Genomic DNA, 15,263 nt, shown 5'->3' on the forward strand with positions numbered 1-15,263 from the left:
AAAAAAAAAAGCAGATAAAACATTTTTGAAAAATGCTTTTTTCTTTTGTTTGGGGTTTTTTGGTTTGTTTATTTTTGAAAACTGCTTCTTAGACAAACACAGAACAGCAGGTGGACCCCTCTGCCCAAACCTGTGCCCTGGCCATGCCCAGCGATGAGTTTTATGTAAAGCTCCACCTCCACCTTCATTTGCCAAAACAAAATGCCCTTTTGTTTAAAGAGGTAAGACATTATAAACATAGCTGAAGCTCCCTCCCTGTCCCAGCCCCTCTCTGCCGGCAGAGGTAACAGGATCCAGAATTCTGACTCTCTTCCTGGTGTAGGAGAAACACTCCACGTGTTATTCCCAGAGCGAAGGCCTGCGCGTGGAGGGATTAACCAGGGAGCTGTGTTAACATGAAGGGGCTGGAAAACGGCACTGCAGAAAGGACGGCAGGGCACCAAATGACGTGCTCCCTGTGCCATTTACGTAGGCAGAGCCTGAAAGCGTGGAGACGGGGCTCCGTGGCCGGGGGGAGACACGGGGGCTTAGGTACAACAGGAGGACCCGGCTGCTCCCAGGCCTCGCTCTCCCCCGCGCAGCCCCCCACCCCACTCCCTGGGCAGCCTGACATCTGGGGCTCACGCCTCCACGAAGGACCAGCCTTGGTCGGGTCCTTTCCTAGCGCTTCCGCGGTGAGCGATTCCATATCACAGGATAAACAAACCGTGGCACATCCAGACAACAGACTATGATTCGGCTCTACGGAGAACGGTGCTCCCAAACCATGAAGAGACCGGAGGCCCTTAAACGCACGTCCCAAAGTGATGAAAAAGCTGATTTGAAACGGCCACCGCCTGTGCAATTCCCATGCCGTGGCATTTGGGGAAAGGCCAAACCACGAAGACAGCAGAAAGATCAGTGGTTACCAGCGAGGGGGAGTGGGGGGGGAAGGGGCACGGAGGGTGTTGAGGGCAGTGAAACTGCTCTGCAGGATGCCACGGCAGTGGGTGCGTGCTGTACCTTGTCCCAACCCGCTGTCCAAATGTAAATACATTAGACATTTTTCTGCAACAGCAAGAGCAAACCTTAACGCGCTCAAGGACTTGAATCCATAGTAACGCATCAATATTGACTCACGGCTCTCAGGGCACCACCTGATGCATGAAGTTAAAAGGGGCAACTCGGGGCGGGGGGGTGCGTGGGAATCCTGTCCTGCCCACCGGTTTTCTGTACAAGTGAAACGGCTCCCTTTTCCAAGCACAGGAACACCGCGAGGGCAGCGGAGGAAAAGGGGTGGGTCCTGTCCCGACAGGAAACGACTTTCAGGATGTAAAGTCCTGCAGAGTCGGCTGGGCAGTCACCACTGGGAAGTGGGCAGATTCAGAACGCGGGGGCAGGGAGTTCCCACTGTGGCTCTGTGATAGTGAACCTGACTGGTATCCATGAGAATGCAGGTTCGATCCCTGGCCCCACTCTGTGGGCTAAGGATCCAGGGCTGCTGTGAGCTGTGGTGTGGCTCACAGACTCGGCTTGGATCCTGTGTGGCTGTGGCTGTGGCTGGCAGCTGCAGCTCCGAATCAATCCCTGGGCTGGGAATGTCCACGTGCCGCAGGTGCCACCCTAAAAAAAAAAAAATGCAAGCACGTATTTATTGTTTTTGTGTAAAAACTCTCTGCAAAGAGAAATAACATGTATTAGTTGCCCCGTAAGGAAAAGAAATGACTGGCTGGTGGACAGGCGTGTGTGTGTGTGTGTGTGTGTGTGTGTGTGTGTGTGTGTGTGTGTTGGAAAACACCCTATCTTTCCTCTTCCTGGTGTCCTGTTCCCTGTTGTCTTTTACGGCTCGCACTGAACACTCCTGACACACACAGCCTGTCACCCCTTGTGGGGGGGAGGTGGTTTTTTTCCACACCCAGCAATTCTCCACGACCCCAGGTGGTGTCCTACAGCTGAACTCTGACCCTGTCTACCTGGAGAGCTGTCAGATCTCAGAGTGAGGGGCTCAGTCCCCCAAGACTGTCCCCCCTTCAGAGGCCAGTCGCAGGTCCAGGTTGTCACCTGCGCTTCTGACTGACCAGTGTTAAATCAGAGGTGCCCGTGACCCCCTGCTCAGGGCGATTCACTTGCTAGAGCAGCTCACAGAACTCAGGAAAACCGTGTCCTACCGTTTACCAGTTAACTACGAAGGATGCAGGTGGACATCCAGAGGAAGAGATGCCCAGGACGAGGGATGTGGGAAGGGCAGCGCTTCTGTGCCCTCTGGGCGTGCCAGTCTCCCCAGATCTTCCTGGGATCACCCACCAGGAAGCTCCCAACCCTGGGCTTTTGGGATTTTACGGAGGCTTCATCATGAAGGCATGATCAAACATTAACTCCATTTTCAGCCCCTCTCACCTCTCAAGAGACGGAGGTGTAGGACTGACAGGTCCAAGCTTCTAACCACGGCTTATTCTTTGTGGTGAGCAGCCCCCAGCTGGGATTCCACCCAAATCACCTCGTTAGAACAAAAGACACTCCCATCACCCAGGAAGTGATGAGAATTTCAGGAGTCCTGTGTCAGGAACTGAGGTCAAGGACCAAGTACTAGAACTAAGGATGCTCCTGCTGCTCTGGCCACTTAGGAGTAACCAGGGTTTCGGGAGCTCGGTGCTGGGACCTGGGGGCAGAGACCAATGCATACCTTCTATTATTTCGCAGTGCGTGAGGGTGTGTGTATATGTGTGAGTGTGTCTGTGCGTGGGTGTGTGAGTGGGCGTGGGCGTAAGTGAAGTGGGATGAGCTTTTTCACTGCACGCCCTCAGGTGCCGCCTGAATTGTGATCTACCTGAGCACCTTAGCTTCAATCTTACGAGGAGAGAGAGGGAGTCTTGCAGGTAAGAAATGAGTTCGTCTTGCTAGGATTTATTGACACACACGTGTGCACGTGTAGGACAGAGGTCATTCCTTCCGGTATGTGAACCACGGCTGCTCAACCTCAAAAACTCCCTGCTTTTCTTAAATAAATGCTGACACATCTATCATCACCAAAATAAAGACAAGGCACTATGCTGACAGTTTACGGGGTGAGTGAGCCACGTCCAAGGGCAAACGCTCTCCAGGCGGCATCAGCAGGTGCTCCGGGCACAGGCGGCATCAGCAGGTGCTCCAGGCACAGAGGCTGAGGCGCTGACCTGGACGAGGCTCCACTCGGGCAGTGGAGGCTGAACTCTGTCCAGTCTCCCAGATGAGAGATTCAACAGCCAGGGCCCCACACCTCACACAGGTGCCCTGACCTGAAAGTGGGGACACGCAGGAGAACCCTCGCCCAGGGTGGCCGCTGGAACACTGCCCTTGTCTAGCCTCGCCCGCAAAGTCCACACCCTCAGGATGCAGCGGGCATCAGCTCTGGGTACGGCCATCAGGGGCTATCGGCACAATCCTGGCATTCACACATCGCTTTCCCTGGCACGGCCACGTTACCACCCTTGAAATAATTAATAGAAAATAATAAAAGCAAGAGTGGTACCCGCCCTGTGACAATAGCCTAGATTCCTTGAAAGGCAGCTTGTTCACCAAACACATAGCACTCACCCAACTTTAAATGCGCAGCTCTTTTTAGCTGCCGAGGAGTGATGTCCTGGGGGGGCTGGGGCCACGTGGGTTGGCCTGGCCCTGGGCTGTGGTCTCCCTCCCCGCCAGGCTGTGTGATGCTGGGCGGTGGCTCAGCCCCTCTGACCCTGTCTCCGCATCTGGAGACTGGCTTAGAGGTGAGGCTCGGCCTCCAGGTAGGGGTTCAGTGACAGAGGGATTGACGTGTGGGCTCGGCCCTGTCACTCACCACACTGGTTCTCGTCCTCGCCGCCGGGACAGTGCAGGATGCCATCGCACCAGTGAGAGGGGCTGATGCAGGTCCCAGAAGAGCCGCACTCCATCTCGGGCGTGGAGCACCTCTTCTTCTCCACTTGCAGAGGGACGGGAGGGAGACGCCCGTCAGGCTGGGAAACCAAGACAGCCCCTCGGCGCCCGCCACCCGGGAGCTCCGTCAGGCACCCTCTGTGCCCCACGCAACAAGAGGGAATAAGATTCCCCCCTTTGGTTTTTAATTTTTCTTTTTCAGGGCCACAGCCACGGCATATGGAAGTTCCCAGGTTAGGGGTTGAATCGGAGCTGCAGCTTCTGGCCTACCCCACAGCCACAGCAACGTGGGATCTGAGCCGCATCTGCGACCTACACCTCAGCTCACAGCAATACCGGATCCTTAACCCACTGAGTGAGGCCTCAGGAATCGAACCTGCATCCTCACAGAGACAGCATCGGGTCCTTAACCTGCTGCGCCACAACGGGAACTCCCTCCCCCTTTATTTTAACAGAAGGGAATGTGTCCTTGCCAACAGCAGATGTGGAAGGAAGGGGGGCTGAACCCCTTGAGCCCCTGACTTCCGGTCCGGGGGAGGGACAGCACTGCCCCCCTCCCGGCCACCCAGGGGGGTCCTGGGATCAGCCCCCCTGCCCTGGGCTATGGGAGGTGACCTGGCTGTGGCTGCAGGAGGTGCCTGGGGAGGCCACGCCCCAGCCTGCAGCAGCCACCACTGTGCACTGAGATACACGGACCAGGTAAGCTCAGAGTGCCAGGTGCCACCTACTGCCCCCAGCACGGACAGGGTGGACTCAGCCCACTGCTCCCACCGTGTGTCAATAGCACTCAAAGGACACAGGTAGTATCGACCACCTACAGGCGAGGACGAGGCTGGAAGGGAGGAAGGTTATTCACGGAACCAAACGGAAGGAGGGCGATGGGAGACTTCCGGAGGGGCTGCAGGGGGGCCCCCCAGCCCAGCACGCTGCCCCCCACCCTCTCCCGCACTTACTGAACTTCCAGAGCAGGACAGTGGCCAGCACTGCTCCTGCCAGGATGGCCCCCAGAGCAAAGGTGATGCACAGCGCTTTCTTGGTCTCTGGGGGAAAACAGGTGAGTAAACTATTTATTTATTTTAAACTTTTAAACTTTTTCTTTTTAGGGCTTTTTAGCATATGGAAGTTCCCAGGCCAGGGGGCGACTCGGAGCTGCATCTGCGATCCACAGCTGTGGCAACGCTGGATCCTTAACCCACTGAGCAAGGTCAGGGATTGAGCCTGTGTCCTCACAGAGGCAACTCTGGGTCCTTAACCCACTGAACCACAACGGGAACTCCTGAGTAAACAATTTAGTGGCCGAGTTTCTGAGAAATTACACTCTCGAATTTCATCCATATTTTTATATTCTATCCTATCAGGGAATCATAATTTCCTATACACTTAAAAATGTGACTTTTCTCTTTAGAAACACATCCTAGGAGGTCGTACTTCTTCCTTGGCACTGGCTTTGATGCTTTTTGGAGAACCAAAGCGGGAAGCCGAGATCTGAAGCAACATACGCAAAAGTTAAGCTCTTAGAAAAGTACAGCCTTAAAATATTCAAATAAAGGAGCAATGGAAAAAAATGGCTGAAAAAGGAAAAGTAGCTTGTTCTGGGAATTACGAGCCTAAGCAGAATAACAGTAATGCCCCCAAAACTATCACCTCCATGTCATTAGTGCTCTCAGGGCAGCAGGAAAAAAATCTTCTTTCCCAAGGCAGTTTAGGGAATGGATGGGACAGAATCACGCTAGCCACGCGGACTCATGAAAGCCACACATAGCTCTTTGCACCTGTGAACTGGACCCGGCCCTGCCGGCTGCCTCTACAGGGATTGAAGTATGAGCCGCTGCAGCTGCCAACCTTCAGCCCCATGAAAACTCAGGATGGGGACCAGGAGCAGGGCCTTCTGTGCTCTGAGAAAACTGGCAGAACAGGTCTTCAGATATTTTCAGATTTTATGAGCCCAGTTCTTGCATCTCCTCGTATCTAGAAAAGCACTAAAATCCGTCAGGGTGGCATCTGCTCCTCGTGACCAGCAGTGGCCTTCAGGGGAGGAGCAATAACCTTCGGTAAAGTGTGTGCTTGGCTGCATGGACCTCCCCCTTCACCAAAACCACGTCTACACTGACCTCCCCTGCCTCTCTGGGGCGGTAGCTCAGAGCTCTCAGCAATGCCGCCTCCCAGGCTCTGGTCCTCATTTTGCCCCCAGTGAAACTTAACTCTCAACTTTTAAGTTGTGCCTATTTTCTTAAGTCGACACGCGCCCATTAATTATCCTTAAGTGGCATTAAATCATTCTGTCAATTCAGATGCTCAAAAGTCGCCAGTGGCTCCTGCGCTGGACAGTACAGAGGCGCCCGTTCCATCACTGCGGGGAGTTCTCCTGGGCAGCGCCGCCGCTGCCCCTGGGTCCGGGGGCAGAAACTCAGGCTCCCATTGCAGCTAGGAGTACCTCCAGGGCTCTCTAGTCAAAACTAACGAGCCGTTGTTGGTCAGAGTGTCAGACAAAGTCATGCCACAGAGGAGACACAGCTGCCCCAGCAGACCCTGCGCAGGAAGCGGCCCCAGGCCAGGGTCTCCTGGCGCTTCCCCTGGGAAGCAGGGGAGAGGCGGAGGGGCGAGAGGGCTTGAAGGAGCCTTGGACTCCCCGGTTCACACGGGAGACACCCAGGCTGCAGAGGTGGGGTGTGTGGAGGGGCGTTGGCCCCGACCTGAGCACTGTCTTTCTTCCAGGAGTCAACCAGGCCAAGGAGTTCAGCTTCTGGGGCCAGAGACCAGAGCTGACCCACTTGATTTGGATCTCGAAGACTCGCCACTCATTTTGTCACCACAGGCTGCAAATTCCACTGTCTTCTTTCTTCTTCTTCTTTTTTTTTTTTTTTTGGTCTTTTTGCCATTTCTTGGGCCGCTCCCGTGGCGTATGGAGGTTCCCAGGCTAGGGGTCGAATCGGAGCTGTAGCTGCCAGTTTACACCACAGCCACAGCCACGTGGGATCTGAGCTGTGTCTGTGACCCACGCCACAGCTCACGGCAACGCCGGATCCTTAACCCACTGAGCGAGGCCAGGGATCGGACCCGCTCATGGTTCCCAGTCGGATTTGTTAACCGCTGAGCCACGACGGGAACTCCTTTTCCTTCTTCTTTGTATGGCAGGTGCGTCATATGGAAGTTTCCAGGATGAATCTGAGCCACAGCTGTGGCAACGCTGGAGTGTAACCCACTGAGCCGGGCTGGGGATGGAATCTACACCTCCACAGTGAGCTGAGCCGATGCAGTCGGATTTCTAACCCACTGCGCCAGGGCGGGAACGCCCACAGTCTGTTCTTAGGCAGGCTTGGGAATCAGCTAGAGAGCCCATTAATCAGGGATCCTGCCCCAGCGCGGGGACGGGAGGCCTGAGTCTGCAGTCCCACAGGCTCACAGGCAAGGTCATGGCCACCATCCGAGGAGCACCATTTGCCACCGACCACGTTCTCAGGACTGGGCCCACAGTGGTTACATCTGACAGCAGGCAGGGTGGGGTCACCTAGCGAGCTAATGGCCAATTGGACACCTTAGCCAAGGATGGCTCTTTCCTCTGGGCGACTTGCCTGTATTTCATCTTATCCAAGAGCAAACAATGTACCTGATGAGTGAGGGCGGTTACACGGGGTATCCTGAGCCTCCCATTGAACGGATGCCAGTCTGCCTGGCTCTCACCAGGAGCGTGGGCAGGGGGAGCCCCAGTTCTCACCTTTGGTGGACAGGAAGTGCCCGGTTAGGTCAGACTTGCCTGGGTGCTGGTTGGCAATTGCACCTGTTGTGAGTTTAGTTATAACTTATTGATCATTTACCGTCATTGTTGTTATCCATTGTTCCTATTGTTGTGGCAGCTCTGCCATGTCCTGTGTCAACAATTTGCGTCACAGAATTGTTGAACTTCAATCACCCAAAACCCATACACTAAGACGTGTCTGCCTTGTGGTTCAAGGTGAAACATCTGGGACTCTTGCTGAAACAAATCGATCCAATGTGTCCAAAAATGTCCCTTGTGCTTCTCATGAGATTCTCTTGAATGTGTCCTATTTAAGTAACTTGCAAACTACTGCCAAGGCTACACGCCGCGTGATTTCAACTCTTCGTTCTGGAAAAGACAAAACTACGGAGACAGTAGGACCAGAAGCTGTCAAGTTTTGGGGGAGAATGAGATGGATAGGCAGGCTGAGCATAAAGGGTCTCCAGGGCAGTGAAATTACTCTGTATGACACTTGAGTTACAGCCACCTTGTTATTCCTTAGGCAAAATCTATTGAATATCCAACAAAAAGGAATGTGATCCTGGAGTTCCCATCGTGGCTCAGTGGTTCATGAGCCTGACTAGCATCCATGAGGACGTGGGTTCAATCCCTAGCCTCACTCAGTGGGTTAAGGATCTAGCGTTGCCGTGAGCTGTGGGGTAGGTTGCAGATATGGCTCGGATCCTGCATTGCTGTGGCTGTGGCGTAGACCGGCAGCTATAGCTCCAATTGGACCCCTAGCCTGGGATCCTCCATATGCCTCAAGTGTGGCTGTAAAAAGACAAAAAAAAGAATGTAATCCTTTGAGTTCCTGTTGCGACACAGTAGGTTAAGAATCCAACCACAGGCGCTTGGGTCTCTGTGGAGGTGTGCGTTCGATCCCTGGTCCAGCACGGTGGGTTAAAGGATCTGGCGTTCCCATGGCTGTGGTGTAGGTCGCAGCCATGGCTCAGACTCAGTCCCTGGCTTGAGAAATTCCATATGTTGCAGGTGTGGCAAAAAAAAAAAAAAAAAAATTAACCCTAACATAAAACTTATAACAATAAGAATGTTTCAATGGGAGGTCGTGGATCCTAACACTGTGGCCAGCTGGAGGGCGGGAAGCCTTGGGCATGACAGGAGAGGGTGCCTGGGAACCCCTTCCTCAACTGTTCTCGAACCTAAAATGACTCTAAAGAATCGTCCGTTAGTTAAAAAGAAATACTTCCAAAATCAAGCATCACACTTATAAATGTACATGTTTCTCTGTACGTCAAGTCACATATATGTTTCTATATGCTATGTTTTAAAAAATAATACCCAAATAAGGTCACTAAGCTATTTTTGAATATCTAGGGTGATTTTATCAGGCACAATCATATGTGCACGTTCTCCATTACAGAGTAACGGGTGGGGAGTTCCCGTCGTGGCGCAGTGGTTAACGAATCCGACTAGGAACCATGAGGTTGCGGGTTCGGTCCCTGCCCTTGCTCAGTGGGTTAACGATCCGGTGTGGCCGTGAGCTGTGGCGTAGGTTGCAAACGTGGCTCGCATCCTGCGTTGCTGTGGCTCTGGCATAGGCTGGCAGCAACAGCTCCGATTAGACCCCTAGCCTGGAAACTTCCATATGCCCCAGGAGCGGCCCTAGAAAAAGCAAAAAGACAAAAAATATTAATAATTAAAAAAAAAAAACCAAACAGATGGGAGATTTAGATACTCCTGTCCACGTGCCTGTCGTCACCACATTTTCCCCCAGAAAAGCGGAAACACGCATGTCAGGCAAGGGGCTTCCTTTTGTCCACCTGCACGAGTCACCCATGCGAGGACTCCCTTTTGAAGGTGGTGACCTCTGGAGGACCCTTGGGTTTTCTGACCCCCGTCTTCTTTCTCTGGGAGGCAGGTACCACTGTCCGCACTTCCTTAAGCCTCCTCAACCTGGCTTCACTCTAAGCACAAGATGGGCAAAGACTGGGGTCTTTAAGCTTGGGCACCACTGCCATCTTGGCAGGTCGTTTGTGGAGGGCAGTCACCCTACGCCCTGGAGGAGGTTTAGCAGCAGCCCTGGCACCTACCCAGGAGATGCCAGCAGGACCCCCACCCCAGTTCTCACACCCCAAACTGGATCCAGACATTGCCAAACGACCCTGGGGCATCAGGAGCAGCCTGATGGGAGCCTCTGGGCTCAGCCTCCCCAGCCACCACTGGAAAGACATCGGCTCAGAGATGCGTGTTTCTTTGATCCGAGGGAAACTGAGGGAGGAAAAGAGGGACCAACCATGGAAGGAGCAGGGGTGATTCAGGAGGAGACGGCGACGGGTAGAAAACGCAGGAGTGGGGAGAGCAGCAGTGGGGTCGGGGGGTGCGGGGAGAGAAAGAGCCGCTTGTGGAGCCAGAGGAAGGCACAGGCGGGGACCTGGGGATGGTGCACGTGAGGAGCTGAGGTGGCCGGGTCTAACTCGCTTGTCCTCACCACCACGGCTTGGTGGTGACACGTGGAGGTTCACTCTCACAACATAAACTAAAAACATTATCGCTGGGGGTATGGGATGGAAATCCTATAAAACTGGATTGTGAGGATCATTGTAAACTACAAATGTAATCACGTCATTGAGAAAAAGACAAAAGCAAACAAACATCATAAGGGAGGCTGCTCCTTGGTCCAGCGACCATACTGGCTCTGGGCTCCCACTAATACTAGCTAGCCTAGGCCACTGCTGCACTAGTCCTGCCTGGGCAGCTCCTACCAGGTCAACTAGCCTGCGCTAAAAGTTGGGAGGGGGCAGTTCCCGTCGTGGCTCAGTGGAAATGAATCCGAATAGCATCCATGAGGATGCGGGTTCAGTCCCTGGCCTCGCTCAGTGGGTTAAGGATCCAGCGTTGCCATGGGCTGTGGTGTAGGTTGCAGATGCAGCTTGGATCTGGAGCATTGCTGTGGCTGTGGTGTAGGCTGGCAGCTGCAGCTCTGATTCGACCTCTAGCCTGAGAACCTCCATATGCCGCAGGTATGGCCCTAAAAAGCAAAAAAAAAAAAAAAAAAGTTGGGAGGGGGTGCAAGAGGAAGGGTTCTGGCAGGAAAGGAGACAAAATGAAATGCAAAGGAAACAGATGGATGAGAGGTTAAGGCGATGCGCACAGAACATGGGGCGATGCCCCGTAGCCGGCTGCGGTCTGTCTGCAAGATCTGCAAGCCAAGTGGGCGACACCCCACCCACTTCCCTCACTGAACACAAAACTCTCATCCAGCACTTGAGCAGGATGTGCGGTGTCCAGTGAGTGGTGCTCAGAGAAGGGTTAGCGCGTTTATTCCTGCAAGGGTGCCTTACCATCTGTTCAAGATGGTCGGGCCCCAAACCACAGGCAGGAGGCACGTCAGAGACACCTGGCTGGAAAGATCACCATGGGGTGGGGGTGGGGGGTGCGGGGAGCTGGTCCAGGCCAAGCTGGTCCAGAAGCATGAATGGAAGATGAGGGTCTTGGCAGCCGAGTGGTCCCCAAAGGCTCTGGGCTGCAGGCGAGCCCCAGGGCCCCCAGCTTGGACACAGAGCTGCGGAGGGAGAGGCAGGCAGGGACAGGACATCCCCAGCAGACAGAGGCGAGCCGGCACCAGAGCTCAAGAGCGAAGGCAGACCCGGAACTCGGGTTAGAGAGAGAAACACAAAAAGGTCCTACTTGAAGAGCACATCGTCCTGGATCGGGGTTTGGGCTGCCTGCTGACGACGACGGCGGGTGTGGAAGCGTGCGTCTGCACCCTCGGGGCATACTGGGGGACCGAGGGCGGGTGGTACTGAGCCGGATACGCCCCATAGGGCCTGTGGGCCCCGGGGGGCTGCGGGGGGTAGACACTTTCAGGTTGGTATCCGTGGTTTTCATAGTAAGGCCCGACACCTGGCCGCGATCCCTAAACAAGGAAAGAAAGAGACGAATGACACAAAGTCAACTTACCCTAAAGACTAAATGCCCCATCACCCTCGGGCGAGATACTGGAACAGCATCGAGCTGTAGGCTCCTTTAGAGTCTCCTTAATTACGTCCAATACAAAACTCACCTGGAAGAAATACTAACCAGCATTTCCGATTAACTGGCAATTGTTTTTCTTTGGTTTGTTTCTTTACTCTTCTTCTTTTTTCTCTTTTTTGGTCACCCTACAGCCTATGGAGTTCCTGGGCCAGGGATGGAATCCCAGCCACAGCTGTGACCTAGGCCACAGCAGTGGCAACACTGGGTCCTTCACCCACTGTGCCGGCTGGGGAATCAAACCTGCAGCCAGCATTCCAGAGACACTGCGGATGGCTTTGCACCACAGCAGGAACTCCTACTATTCATTTTTTGAAATAGAGAAAATAGCCAATACTTAGATTTAGAAACAAACTAAAGAGGAGTTCCCGTAGTGGCTCAGCAGTAATGAACCCAACTGGTATCCATGAGGACACAGGTTTGATCCCTGGCCTCACTCAGGGGGTTAAGAATCCGGCGTTGCCGTGAGCTGTGGTGTAGGTCACAGACGTGGCTCGGATTCCGTGTTGCTGTGGCTGTGGTGTAGGCTGGCAGCTGCAGTTCTGATTGGACCCCTAGCCTGGGAACCTCCGTATGCTGTGGGTACGGCCCTAAAAAGAAAAAAAAAAAGGAAAAAGAAGTCTGGGAATGAGCCAATCCCCATCCCCTGAGAATGGGCTTGGAGTAAGGAACAAGGGTACCAGAATTACAAGGAGAAAAAATAACGCCTGACATTGGTGAACTCCTCTGCAAGAGGGTCTGTACCCCTGCCCTCTCTGAGGCCTGACCCTCACCCCTAAGATGCTCCAGCTATGACCGATAGACCCATTTTGCAGACAGGAACATAAGGGACAAAGATGAAGAGATCAAGGCGTTCCCTTGGTGGTTCAGTGATTAACGATTCTAACCAGCATCCACGAGGATGCAGGTTCGATCCCCGAGGCCTCACTCAATGGGTTAAGGATCCGGCATTGCCATGAGCTGTGTGGTGTAGGTCAAGGACGCGGTTTAGATCCTGCATTGCTGTGGCTGTGGCGCAGGCCAGCAGCTTAGCTCTGGTTTGACCCTTAGCCTGGGAACCTCCATATGCCATAGGTGCAGCCCTAAAAAAAGCAAAAAAAACCCAAAATCGACCTAAAGGATCTGCCACTGAGGGAGCCGCTGGCAGATGTGCTGCCATGAGCAGCTTTGTCCAGCACGGGCCTTAGTGCTCAGCGTGTGCCTTCTGCAGCCTGTCCCAGCGAATGGAATTTCTGGGGCACAGCGTTAACACACACCCAAAGGTGGAAGGAGCACCCTGCCACAGCATCTCGCTCTCAGCTCCATCCTTCCTTCGGCTGGTTTCTGTCTTAGAATGCCTTCCCCTCCCCCTCTGCCTACTTAAGAATTGCCCGCTGGGGCCTGGCCCTCAGGAGCCCACCTTCTGACACCACGGCCCCCCCAGCCCCCCTCCCCCCAGGCCCCAGCAGCCTGCGACCTTGCGCTGCTTTGCCCTCTTATCTGTGCATCCTCCGGGCAAATGTGTTCCCACTGAGTCATTTCTCCGCTGCTCTGGGTTGAGGAGAGCCCAGGGAGGACCAGCATCCTGAGCAGAAGCAATTCGGTGCTCCGAATTTTCAGCGGGGCCCCCAGGGCAGCGCGATTAGAAAGCAATGAGCCCAGGGCGAGTTTTAATAACTCACCAACCAACGGCTCTTTCAAAAGTCCAAAGATTACACTCTAAACCAGACCGGTCACAGAAGGAAAAAACAACATGTAATCTCTAATCTAAATGGGGAACCAGAGGCAAAAAAAAAAGAGGCACGGCCGGCCTCTGGCCTGTATCTGCAGCATCTAGGAACAGGCTGTCCTCCCCAGGAGAGCTGGGGCAAGAGCGCCAGTTTGTCCCTGTGAATTCCTGTTCCGGAGACTTGAAATTTTATTTTATTTTTTTACTTTTGTCTTTTTTAGGGCCGCACCCGCAGCCTATGGAAGGTCCCAGGCCAGGGGTCGATTCAGAGCTACAGCCTACACCACAGCCACAGCAACGCCAGCTTCAAGCCTCATCTGCAACCTACGCTATAGCTCATGGCAACGCCAGATCCATAACCCACTGCGCGAGGCCTGGGATCGAACCCACATCCTCATAGATACCAGTCAGAGTCTCAACCTGCTGAGCCACCATGGAACTCCCTGAAATTTTAAGAAGATTGAGTGAAAATAAGTACTACCCAATAAAGGGGTGGGGGCGGGGGTGCCAAGGTCTATTTTCCAGAAAGAGGAGAGAGGAAATTTTTGTTATGAACTACAGTTCTTTGCTAAAGGCACTTATTCCCAGGTATAAGACGATCGGTAAGGTGCCAGGGGGAATAAAGACATTTGTCTGCGTGTGAGGCGGGGGGTGGGGGTGGGGGGCAGTTCAGGGATAGACCCAGTGTCCCATTCTGTCACCACCTTTCCCAGCCTACCAGGAAGCGAGGCCCCGCTGTGCTCTGCCAGCTGGTGGTCCATCCCGCCCTCCTTCCCCCCAGGTCTCACTCCCTTGTACCACCATCCTGCCTCTATCTGTCACCGCACCCGCTCCTGTCCCCTGCCCCACCCCCACTTGGAGCAGGAAGAGAAGCAGCCCAGGGAAGAAGCCCATCACCCACACCACCCACCGCTCCGAGACTCCCAGCCGTGCACCTGTCATGGGGCTCCCTCCGCCCCGCTCCTGCTCACCCCTAACCCCAGGAACACCTTCGCAGCACCCACAGGACACATGCGTTCCCCATGGTGGCTCCTAAAATGCTGACCAACAGGTACCGCTGGAACTAACAGAAGGCACAGGGGACAGAGGAAAGGCCAGGGAGGTAATAATTAACCACCTACTGAGTTTAAAGCCATCCTGATTTTATCAGCAGCATCAGGTACAGGTAAGTATTTGGAACTTTCAAGTTGACCTAAAAGAAAGAATGACAAGACTGTAAAATTTCCATACCGGTGAGCTGGCAGAAGATGAATCAAGAAAGAACCAGAAGGCTCTCTGGGTGAGGGCCACTTTTCTCGGGAACCAGGGCGGCTCTGCCCGTGCCCCTTAGCCTTCGCTGCAGCGTCTTTTCCTGCAGCCGCTAGTCCCAAAGGAGCCTGGGCCCCGCTTGCCTGCAGCTTGAGTTCAGGGCTTCCCGCACCCACCCAGCACCCACCAGGAGGACCAGACTTTCCCAACGTCATCTTCACCAAACGCAAAGAGAAACGGGCACAGGGACCCCGAGGAAGGAGGGCAAAGCCTGGGGTCAGCTCCTGGCAATGCCATGTCCTGAGCTGTCACCAGACAAGTGGCCTCGCCGAGTCTCGTGCAGCAGCAGATGCAGGCATCACATGGGCTTGTTCAGGAGAGGATTTAACGCCAGACACAGGCAGACACCTCACGGGCCCGGTGGCAGGTGCGGGAGTGTGTGTGCGGTGAGACTCCTTGGGCAGCAGCCCACCCCACCTCTCCCTGGTGGAGCAGGTGCCCTAGAGCTTAGTACCCGAAGGCAGCCACACCGGACTTTCCAAATAAGCCACATGGAACCGCCCCCATCTTCACAAACACATAAGTTAAAAATTCCTTAAACCACATGCTTACCCCCCAGCCATGCCGCTCGCTCCCTCAGATCCAGGAGAGAAAGAAATTCACCACCTCGCTGGGGTTTCT

At 54.2% G+C, this 15,263-nt stretch overlaps 1 protein-coding gene across 1 annotated transcript in view; it reads right to left on the bottom strand.

The window, feature by feature from the left end:
* The window catches only part of TMPRSS2 (transmembrane protease, serine 2), a 30,653-nt gene extending 15,862 nt beyond the window's left edge, over nt 1-14,791 (bottom strand). The window contains 5 exon segments of the mRNA XM_021071009.1: nt 3,800-3,922; nt 4,830-4,916; nt 11,282-11,510; nt 14,456-14,526; nt 14,770-14,791. Of these exon segments, the coding sequence (XP_020926668.1) occupies nt 3,800-3,922; nt 4,830-4,916; nt 11,282-11,510; nt 14,456-14,470 (454 nt within the window). The 5' untranslated portion in view covers nt 14,471-14,526; nt 14,770-14,791.

Source organism: Sus scrofa, chromosome 13 (genome assembly GCF_000003025.6).
Source record: "Sus scrofa isolate TJ Tabasco breed Duroc chromosome 13, Sscrofa11.1, whole genome shotgun sequence".
NCBI classification, from domain to species: Eukaryota; Metazoa; Chordata; class Mammalia; order Artiodactyla; family Suidae; genus Sus; species Sus scrofa.